General features: G+C 47.0%; 1 protein-coding gene across 1 annotated transcript; it reads left to right on the forward strand.

Annotated features, from left to right (window-relative positions):
- The first annotated feature begins 502 nt into the window (after nt 1-502).
- LOC119440748 (uncharacterized) lies at nt 503-9203 on the forward strand. The gene is made up of 2 exons (XM_037705630.2): nt 503-656; nt 7868-9203. Exon 2 carries the CDS (start codon nt 7876-7878, stop codon nt 8590-8592), a length of 717 nt encoding a protein of 238 aa, XP_037561558.1. The 5' UTR covers nt 503-656; nt 7868-7875; the 3' UTR covers nt 8593-9203.
- Nucleotides 9204-11138: the final 1935 nt, after the last annotated feature.

Genomic DNA, 11138 nt, shown 5'->3' on the forward strand with positions numbered 1-11138 from the left:
ACAAGCTACAAAACACTCCCTCTAAATTTTTGTTTCTGCTTATTTATTGTCAGCATTATTTACCTTACAAATTATTTGAGCCAAATTGTTGAATGTAGTTTTCTTAAGATCTTTTTATTAATTCGCCTGGTCTGATGAATCTGTTACTGACTAATATTTCTTCTCTAGTCCTTCATATTCTTGATTTTCGTTTGATTTCAGGTGTTTATTTGTTTATTGCCCAACCGCACGATTTTTAACCCATTCGCCATTGTGGAGTACGTGCCGTGTTTGAGACTCATCGTCATCACCTTCGTCTTTCCCCAAAATGAGACCGAAAAAAAAAGAAGCAGAAAAAAAAAATCACTTCTGTGGAAATACATGGTCGTTGCCACTGCCGACCTCTCTCTAAAAAATGTGCCTTCTATGATTGCGTCAGCGGTCTTCGGTATCGTGGGTTTACGCTTGCTCCTCGGTGTGTTTTTTAGTGCCAGGCAGCACCTAAACGCCAAGCGCCCGGTTGTACCGAAGACGAAGTGAGGCTATGGAGCCTGCTCGGAGCGGGGCTTTTTTTTCTGGACACAGACGCGGCCTACCGTGGCGATGTCCTCAACATCCACGTGAAGATGCGACACACGCAACACCATGACAAGTCACCATGCTTTCATGCGCTCACTGTGAGTATAGATAAAACTACCGTGGGGGGAGCCTCTTCCTATTGCTACTGTGAATGACGATTATACCTTCCCGAGGATATTGAACGATCCTGTGCCTTGCCTATGAATTTGTGGTTAGCATTAAAACGAGTTGGAGCGTGGATATTTCGCCGGTTTCGTGAGACAGTAGACTGGTGTTTGGAAACGTTCGCCATGCTAACGCAATTCTAAGCAGCAACAAGAAGCAGCTGCTCTGTGCCGACTTGGTCAACGGGCATCTGCTTTACGATTTAAGAAGGATCTATAGTACGATGTGGCGTCTCATATGGCGCGTGGTGCGTTTGTGCAATAGCTGTACCGACAGATGGAACTTGTTGAAATGCGTTGGAGGCGACTGAAATCTGTTGAAAATTGACGGAATCTTGCTGGGTGCTGCTTTCGGTACGATTGCTCGTACGTTGGATTGCACATTGATCATGCCATGTGCCTGTTGCTGCTACTTACTCCGAACGCGACACGTGCTCGGATCGCTGAATGATGTCAACAGACTCCGAAAATGCAGCATGTTGGCTTGGTATCAACGACGCAGATAGCACGTTAAAAACTTTATGCAGTGCTTCTTCTTGCTTATGTCAGTAAACAAGAGTATTGACATGTTTATAATCATTTTAATACTGCGAAATAGAGACCCTTGTAGCCCTAATTCGGTTCGGTGTTTCTTCGTTTTGAAGCAGAAATCTCTTCTGAGTTTTGGCAAGCCAAACTTCCTTCTTCATTTGTGTTTAATGGCGATAGCAATTATATGAGCACTCCAGACGCGTTTTGCCGTCGCCGGCGCCATGATGTTTCGTATAATGTCTAAGAGCGACAACACCGTCGCCACGCACCGATGCTGCATGTGCGAGTGAAAGCCTGCGAGGGGAGCCTACGATCGCCGCTCAAGCTCGCGCACGCAAGGGAGGAAAGCGTGGAGGAAGCGTGCCGTCTTCCGTCGCGCGCAAGCCACTGGAAGGAGGGGATGGAGGAGGAGTGGCGGTGTAGTCCGGCAGCCACTGCGTAATGCGCGGCCGCGAGCGCCCTATCTTGACAGCGATCTATGTTGAGGGCAAGGTCTAGATACGCCGACGGCTCATACCTTTGTGCGTGCTGCGTTCTCGCCGCTCAGTTTTCGTTGAAACAATAGACAGCACGAAGGTCAGTTCGCTCGCTGCTGCCGCCACGCTTCCTCATGCCAGCGTTTTGACAGCAACTATCCGCGGTCATCGAGTGTTATGTGTTCATTTTGCCTGTGCGCGCTCACACCATGCTTGTTAATTTAGTTAGTAAGCGAATTCTTGCAAGTTTACACGACCGAAAAAAAAAACGTGTATCCTTACTTCACATAGCTGTCTACTAATTTGCTATTACAATCGATGCTTTGCCTTTCGGCCGAAATGGGCCTTTTATTTTTCTTTCTACTTGGTAATTCATTATTTCGTCATTGCTTCATGGCATTGAGCATTAATCAACATAGGCAACTCATAATTACTATACTATCAATAACTGTACTAGCCATACGCAAAAATAAGTGCCATTAATATGATCATAAATGAGACACAGGCCGAACCCTCCAACTGCAGCCGAGCTCTCACCGTCCATCGAAGATATCAGCGCACGATGCATTCTGTGGCGTTGTCCTTCCATGTTCAGTTCAGTTCAGTTTTTGTTACCTTAAGGGTCCCCCGTATGGGCATTACATAAAGGGTGGGTTTTTAGTTCTATGCATTAGATTCTGCAACATGAAATTCGACTCATATAGCATGGTTGACGAAGGTTATAAAGATACTGAATAGCAAGTATTTTTATGTATTGGCCTTTAGTCGTGAATTGTAAGATGCAGAAAAATCTGATTGCATATAACACAAGCATTGCGCTGTTTAAATAGTACAAAAGTAGCTACCACGAGCCTTCAATGTGTGGGTATTTTAGACGCCACCCAATTTCACAGCAGCAGAAAGGTGACGTTCCAGTAAAGAGGAAAAAGAAACACCGCATATCCACGATGTGAATGATGATGAGTGGGCGAATCACCGGGGGATCATTCGGGGAAAACGCCGGAAGCATTGTCCAGAAGCCGGCTTCCGGAACTGGAAGTGGAAGCGGAAGGGGAACCGGAAGTGGAGCCGGAACCCGGCTTCCGGAAGCCAGAGTTTGGCGTACATATACAATGCATATATATATATATATATATATATATATATATATATATATACTGTACATGTGTACAGTATATACAGCGCTTATATAGCCTTTGTGCACCGCAGCGCCCCTAGCGGTCTCCATGCAAACTAGAGCTACGGATAAGGGACAAGGCTCGGCCCTAAGGTGCTTCGCCCCTAAAAGAACGTTGTTGAAGAGACAGAGCACGTTTCGGGAGGGGGGGGGGCGGCGATGTACCCCCCCGTTTCGGCGAAAAGCAGGCCACTGCCAGCGCATGATATCGACTTCTGATAACTTCGTGTCGGTAATAATTTGAATTCGTAGGTCGCACATTTCGGAATAAAGGAAGACATTTCAAATTGTACTTGGAGTGAGATGCTTGACATGCTGTAATCAAGGAGACGCATGCACTCACGTGGTCCCGCAGTGACGTGAGCGTCACAGCCGCCGTAATGAGAGAGGCGGTAGCTGTGAAGTTCGTATAGGGCGCGATACTGCTGGAAGACGTACAGTCAACCACAAAAGTTTGCGGACCACGCGAGCGCGTGCCAGACTGCCTATCCGCGCCACCTAGCGGTACGCCACCTAGCGGCGACAGGGGCGCTCTCCCGGATATGAGCCCTCTTGGTACTCGCCTGCCTGTTAATTTTTTATTCCAGTGCATGACATTGTTAGTTCGTTGTGTTGACGCAGAGCGCTGTCTGCGATAAGACCGCCACATATCTGGCTTGATAGCAGTATCGGAGCAATCACTGCAACCTTTGTCGACTGGTGTGCCAGTGGGTAGATAAGTTTCACGAAGCGCTGCGACGATTTTTTTACGCGACGTTTACTGGCGCACTTTGGTTGGCAGCATCTTGGTCCAATGAGTGTTGCTGCTTCTGCGTCTTGAGAGAAAGGGTAGGGAGGTGTTTCACTGTCATCAAAAATAAAGAAAAAGCGGATGCATAGAAAATTTTCTTTCACACATAGGCGCATCTTCGCATCAGTCGCTGAAAACGTAGTAGACTTGCTTCAGGCCACGTGGTGATTGCCTATTTGGAAAGATGCCGCTGCGTGTTCCACTTGACGAAAGAAGGCACATTGTGCGTTTATTTATAGAGGGAATACCTCAGCGCGAAATCTGCCGCCGAACCAACAGGAGCCGGACTGCCGTGAATAGGATTATTCAAGCTTTCCGCGACGATGACAGATTCACAGATATGGAGCGCAGTGGGCGTCCAAGGGCCACGACTGAGGAAGAGGACCGCCTGATTACGGCCGCCATAGTGGCTGATCCTTTTCAAAGTGCAGAGGATATCCGAGAAGCGCTCTCGCTCACGGTATCGTCTGAGACTGTAAGAAGAAGGCTGAGTGAGCTTGGCCTGCAGTCTTTCGTAGCAGCACAGAAGCCCTGCCTCTCAGACAGCCAGCTACAAGAACGACTCATGTTCGCTACAGCAATGAAAGATTGGACAACAGAGAAATGGGGCGATGTCATCTTTAGCGACGAGTCAACTTTTTCCACGCGCTGGGACCAACGGAAGCGGGTTTGGCGTCCACTAAACTGCAGGTGTGTTTACAGTGTATTGGCAGTTAATTCACGAAGCTAATTCTGCATCACAACATGTTTCACGTAAAATGAGCTTTTGGACATTACGAGATTTTTCTGTAGTGGTATTATGTTGAAAACATTAACGATTGTTTCATAGTACTACTTACTCTGAAGCTAATTAAAAGCTGCCAGTGGGTCTTTCAGTACTATCTAATGATGTTTGCACGTTTTCTATTGCAACTCTATAACAGCATTATAAAGTTCATACGCAAGAGGAATCACAACATTTTTAGACGCACCGCTGGAACCCAATTGTATGCTATTTCTTGCAGATATCTGCCTAATTACACACAGAGTGTTCTATCCAGTGGACGGTGTTCCGTGAGCGTGTGGGGAGCAATCAGCAAGATGGCCTTAGGTCCCCTTGTGCGTCTGGAAGGGCCCTTCACTGCGTCACGGTACTGCGACGTCATCACTAGGCACCTCGTTCCGTATGCGCTGGACGGTCCCTTCAGCGACGGCTGCTATTTTTTTCAACACGACCGCAGCCCGATCCATAAAGCACGTATCGTCCAGTCATTGCTAGAAGAACATGCTGTTTGCCAGCTTGAGTGGCCTCCATGTGGCGCCGACTTGAATCCCATAGAAAATGTCTGGGGCATGTTGAAGAAACGGCTGTCCACACGAGCCAACCGCGGCCGCACGGCCGATACGCTATGGCAAGCGATCGCACAAGAATGGGAAAGCCTGCGCGGTCGACCGGAGATTACTGAATCTTTGTACGAGTCGATGCCCACACGCATCAATAAGGTGCTAGAAAACGGCGGACATTTCACTTCCTACTAGATCATTGAGAGACCTATGTTTCATGACACTTCTGTAAATGTACTTGTGAATAAATTCATCCCCTTCAGACACGAATTATGATGCACTGTCTGCAAATGCGTCAAATGCGCATGGCATCATTTCAAGACGCTCACTATTACATTCCAAGAAAGAAGACGAAGCAATGTGCTGTTTTGTGCGAGTTTCAGTAAAAAAAAAATTAATTAGCGTATAACTCATTATCTAATTATTCTTAAATCCGTCAGCTTCAATGCTTGCATAAAAAGAATCAACTATTAGGCCCGAAACGCATGCACACTTGCTTTTCCGGTTGTATTCGTGTCGACCGGAGAAAAAAAATACTCTTGACGTTGGTCTTGGAACGCGGCACGTCGAATGATTGTCTAACATGGTAGTGTCTCCAGCAAAGTGATCATCTGCAGCAATACGCAGGACAATGAAGTTAACTGACCGCTAGTTGTCCCATCAGGAAGCGGACACGAATGTGCACACTGAGTTTTAGGTCATTTGAAGAAACACGTGGCGTGGGACGCGCCTCCGAAGTTCGAGTCCCCAAACGAGGACGCCGTGTCGCAAAGGGTTATAAAAAGAGTCATCGCACCCGATTATTTCTTATTTTTCTAAATGTAACCACTATAGCAGCGCGGTGGTTCGGGCTTTGCGCAGCAAAACCTGGGCGCAGGCGATCAAATCCCGGCCGCTACTGTCACTTAGCGATGGGGGAGGAACGGAAAAATTCTGCCTACTGACTAAGCATCTGTGTCCCATGGCTGCCTCACCGCTCACTCACGCACTCACGAAAAAAAAAAAACAGCGTGGCTACGCGAAAATAGAACTGATAACAGCCGAAGAATACGCTGTCTGATTACTTGTACTGATATTCTGCTCTCAAAATATAAGCAAGTAGCCCTGGCTAACAAAGAGCGCGTCACGTTGAAAGAGATAGGCAGAAAATATTTGCGCACAGTGCGAAAATAGACAGGCCATAGATTTAAGGAGGGATGCGTCTTCAACGTAGCGCTGCTGTCGATCGCTGGTGACGTAGCGGAAGTGTCGCGAAGAGGCTCTTGGCCACGCGCTCGCGTGGTCCGCAAACTTTTGTGGTTGACTGTACATATATATATATATATATATATATATATATATATGCCTCTAAAATATAGTGTTCATTTGAGGCACAATTACCGATGCGGCACTGGTGGAACGCGACTGCTGCCACGTGAAAGTCATTGAGCAATATGGAAAGTAAAAACCAGTCAAAAGACGAAGGACAGAGAAGAGACATTGTATTTCAATTTTTTGATATCACACTTGAACTGCACAGCAGTCTGGCAACACTGAGTGGTGACAAAATTAATCACACCCCAGTCACGTGTCATGACAACGGTTACATTCCTTGTGCTACATGTGTGGTGTATGAGCTTCCGCCGATATGTGAAAAAGTTTACATCGGTCAAACAGGCCGGTGTATTAATGAGAGGCTGCGAGAACACTACAATTCTTAGAATACCTCTGATGGAGCAAATCTGCCTCCCCATTGTCAGGAATGCGGTTGCGTCCCGCTTTTTTCCAATGTTAAAATCCTTGGTAGGGGCAAGGGCAAGACGGAGCGTGAAATTCTCGAAGCTTACCATATCAATTTGCAAGGAATAATTGCATCAGTTCTACCTCTCTCTCACTGATGCAGAAGGAACTTAGTTTCCTATCGCACTGGCGTTACCTACGTGGCGTTTTGCAATCACCTTTGTTTGTGTGTGGGTGTCCGCTTTTGAGCTGCGCATGCTCGCCGGGTTTTCCTGAGAGACGGGGTTTTTCAATAAAGCACAGTTGTTAGTCCAGTCGTCGTGCGTGCCACGTCTCTTCTCTGTCGTTCGTCTTTTGACTGGTTTTTACTATTCAGTATGTACCAACTGACCCAGACTGCTACTCTACAGCAATATGGAGTCGTTCGCTTACACATGACACCTTTTCCCTAGCGAATAATTACAAATGCCGTCATTTTTGCCTGAATAATAAGCACTAATGCTTGCGTAGCTAAGAAGCACGGATACGCGCATCTATACTTTTTCACAAAAGATGTAGAATTGTGATCTTCACTACTTTATTATTTATTGTGCAAGTTTCTCGATTTCAGTAATGACGTTTGTCGCTTGGAAATTTATTGCAGTTTTTCGTCAGGCAACTCTCTAATTCTTTATAGGTTCGAGCTCACCAACTGTAAACTCGTATTTTGTTGTTATTTTTAAGCTCCACCTTCATTTTTTAGAGAATAATTTTACTGATTAAATGTTCTAATGTCTGTGGCACCCGGTAATAGCTCCGCAAGCTTCTTGCAATTCGCTTAGATGGCATAAATATCTGTCATAAAGAAAAGTTAAACTTGGATGGAACAATACAAATTCAAGGCAGTTGTCAAATTTAACGAATCGCCGGATCAGCTCCAATTCGATATTTTTTCTATCCTGAGCATGTCATTCCTATTTGCGCATACAGTTAAGAAGTCGACGACTCACAGAATTTTATGAAGTGGCGAAACAATTACCCGAACCTTCGCCATTGAAGTGATTGTGTAACAGTGATATCCATGGAGTGACATCCACGATACTCCGCTGATTTGCAGCGTGTCGTTCCATTTAACGCTTCTGTTGCGCAGGACGCAGCATGCAGGACCCGCACAAGGCGCAATACGGCATCTCGCAGACCAGTCGGTTGTTGCTGGCCGTCGCGTTTCTGTGCTTCGCCGCGGGAGGCACCTTCGCAGTGCTTGGCGTGGCATCGCAGAAGCATTACAGAACTATAGCCGGATCGTGCGCCATGGCCCTGGGCGTTGGTATCTACACGATCACCGTCATGTTCACCAACGTCAGCGGACCGCCATCTGGCTTCGACCTCAAAGACTTTGAGTCGATCGAAACGATCAAGCCGGCCACCTTTCAACCTAACCTGCACTCCAAGTTGGCGCTCGCGCTCGCCTACGGGATCTTCGTCACCGGCTCCATCATGGTGGTACTGGGCTTCAACTTCGACATCATGTACCTGTGGATACCTGGGTACTCCATGTCTGTGATCGCTTTCATCGGCTACACGGCCGTCATCCTGTACGGGCCGATGACCATCAAGCCGGGCGCCATCATAGTGGCATTCCCCGACGACGCCGTGCCGAAAAAGCAGCAGACGGTGTTGACAGCTGCTTACACGCGTGGCGCTCCGAAAACCGCTACAGAAATTCGGGCGGCACGGACTAAAGGCGTCAGGACGGCCGAGGGGACCGAATACGACGAAGGCGACGCACGGGGCTTCCAGGGATTCAAGAGGTACCAGCACTGCGCCCGAGGTTACACGCCTGCGGAACCACGTGAAGCTAACGTGAACTCGTGAAGCGGGTGATCGACGAGGTACTCATGTCCCCTGTTCGTCACGCCTGTCCTTGAGCAAACAACGATGAAGGCCTGAGAAGGTTGACAGAGCGGCCACCGACCGGCGGATCAGCACTGTCTGGGCGAAGGGCATACCGAAAGGAACTTCTGGAGTTCTACCAACAGCCTGCAATGTTGGCGAGTTCTGAGCAGCAACTATACCACGGGTTGGAATGACATGGCGAAATGTTGCGGCAATCGAAGAAAACAAAGCTAAATGCGCCGCAACGCTCTGGAAGACCTTCCTGGAGCGAACTACGATTCTAGAGGGCGCCGGGAATTTAGGCTATGCTTTGTAGCTGCTTGGTGTTGCTCAAATTCCGCCAGCGTGGGTTATCGTTCAGGAATAAGCCTGTTGTTATATATTCAAGGTGTCTATGGTACTTTGAGTTACCTAAAACTGCCGCATGATAAATTACGCCGCAATGTTGACACTACCCGAACATGTGCCTGTTGCGAGTGGTTTTGAAGAACGTTTTACCAATGAACATACTACATCTGTTTCGTTTTTCAGTTTTTTTTTAAACTCTAGCCATAAATATGCATTCTGTAAATATTTTCTTACCATTTTTTTGCATAAAATAGAGCGTCGTTGTCTAAAAGTGACCGTCGTTATGGATTACAGCTCGTAACTTATAATTTACAAAAACGTAGCATAAGACTGCCGAAGCGAGGCGTGTGCTTCGTGGGCATGTGTGTGACCCACGCAATGACGCCTAAAATTTAGAGCGTGCTTGGAAGCTTTAAGAAAATATTTTTTTAAAGTGAAGCTTTCTTTGCGAACCGTCCCCACCTTTCCCGACCAAGGCTGCTGGGCGTTGCTGCTGTCTTGCTGAATAGCCTATGCTGAAAAAAATTCAATTAGGTGCTTCATGCATGCTGGAACCGAAACTCTGTTCCCCAGCACAGCAGACCGATGCTCTAACCATTAAGCCTCAATCTCTTTTTCTTTTTTGTTAGGGCTCAATCGGACGTACACCTCCATCATGCCAATGTCAGCCAGCTCTTTGAATTGTGCGCCGCACGGGTCACATTAAGTGGCATGGGTGCGTGAGAGCACAGGTCAGTGCGCCTGTTTCCTTTATGCAAAGTACACAGGAATGAAATGAGAACATTTGTAGCATTTGATTAACCGCTTACATATAGATTCCAAGATGTGAGTTGAACCTGCATACGTTTCGCGTTTCGCGTTTACGTTTCGCTTCTGCACAAGTCGACGTGAATCAAGGTACCTTTCATAAATAGAATTCTGCGCTCAACCGGCTGGCAAATGAAAACAGCGTCCCGCTCCATAGCCGGCGAGCTTGCTTATAAATTCAATCGTTCAATTCCACTGAAGCTGAGATACATATGAGACTCTGCTTGAACTGGCTGAGTGATAACTCATGTTAGGCGTGTTCTGATACCGAGTGAGTGTAATTAAGAACTACACTGTTAGGTCTAAGCGAGTTAGGATGGGATGTGAATACGAGCAAATGCGAACGTCAATGTCTCCCTGTGAACCGGCAGCACAGAATTAATGCATTGGATATTGAGCCTACTTTCTCGCACTCCTTGACGTTCGGTGCTGTTACGAGGTTCAACTGAGAGCTTGCAAGCTTTCGTTGCTTGCCCCCATTGTATGACCCCACTGTGGCGAGTGTGGTGAATCTTGTTCATTGGTTGGCCCATGGTTTTGTTGTTCCAAAAACATAAAATACGTGTATTTTGGAGTTGTTCAGTGGCTATATAGCAACGCTACGTATTAAGTGCAATGCATCAGATAGTGCACCTGTACACGCAAGTCCCAACCCGTTAGATGTTCGCGCTGGCGTAAGTTGTTTTGTTATGGCGTCCACTTGCATTTATTTAAATCGGCTACCTAATTGTCCTGCGCATAATTGCGTCGTTTACTGTATCGCTCACGTTTTAAGCTCCTGTAACGGCAGTGTGCGGTTCTTGGTGATGGTGTTAGCTGGTTGTGAATGCCTAGCTGGGCAATTGCGCTTGCATTGTTGCGCAACATTTATTTACTCATAGCGGTTGTTTAGACTTACTCAGTGAGAATTTAGGCTTACTCAGTTTAGAATTTACTCAGCGATCGATTGCGGGATGTGTTTAGCCGGGGAAAAGCACCGTCTGTGCTTTGCGCACAGGCGCAAAGCTTTGATTCGAAAGTGCAAATTCGCAATGCTTTTCACTCGAAAGTGAGGCCTGTCATTGGACTGCCGCATTCGTTACTTATACGGCCGACATCATGATTGGCCGGCGTATACTCGTACGAACAATTTTAGCGTAAGAGATTTTTCGTGGATACGGGCTCCGGTCCTTTCAGCAGGCATAGTTGGGAGGACCCTTACAAATTTTAGTTTGAAGGTTGAAAACTAGATATACTTGTGCGACGCTGCCTCCATATACCACTCAAATGAGCCGAGAATGTTTGTGCACGTTGTGTGCACGTTCTATAGGGTTCTTCTAACAATGGGCTCACGAAGCTTGTGTCGCGTCGTATTTCGCTCATTCTATGTC

The sequence above is a fragment of the Dermacentor silvarum genome, chromosome 2 (assembly GCF_013339745.2).
Source record: "Dermacentor silvarum isolate Dsil-2018 chromosome 2, BIME_Dsil_1.4, whole genome shotgun sequence".
NCBI classification, from domain to species: Eukaryota; Metazoa; Arthropoda; class Arachnida; order Ixodida; family Ixodidae; genus Dermacentor; species Dermacentor silvarum.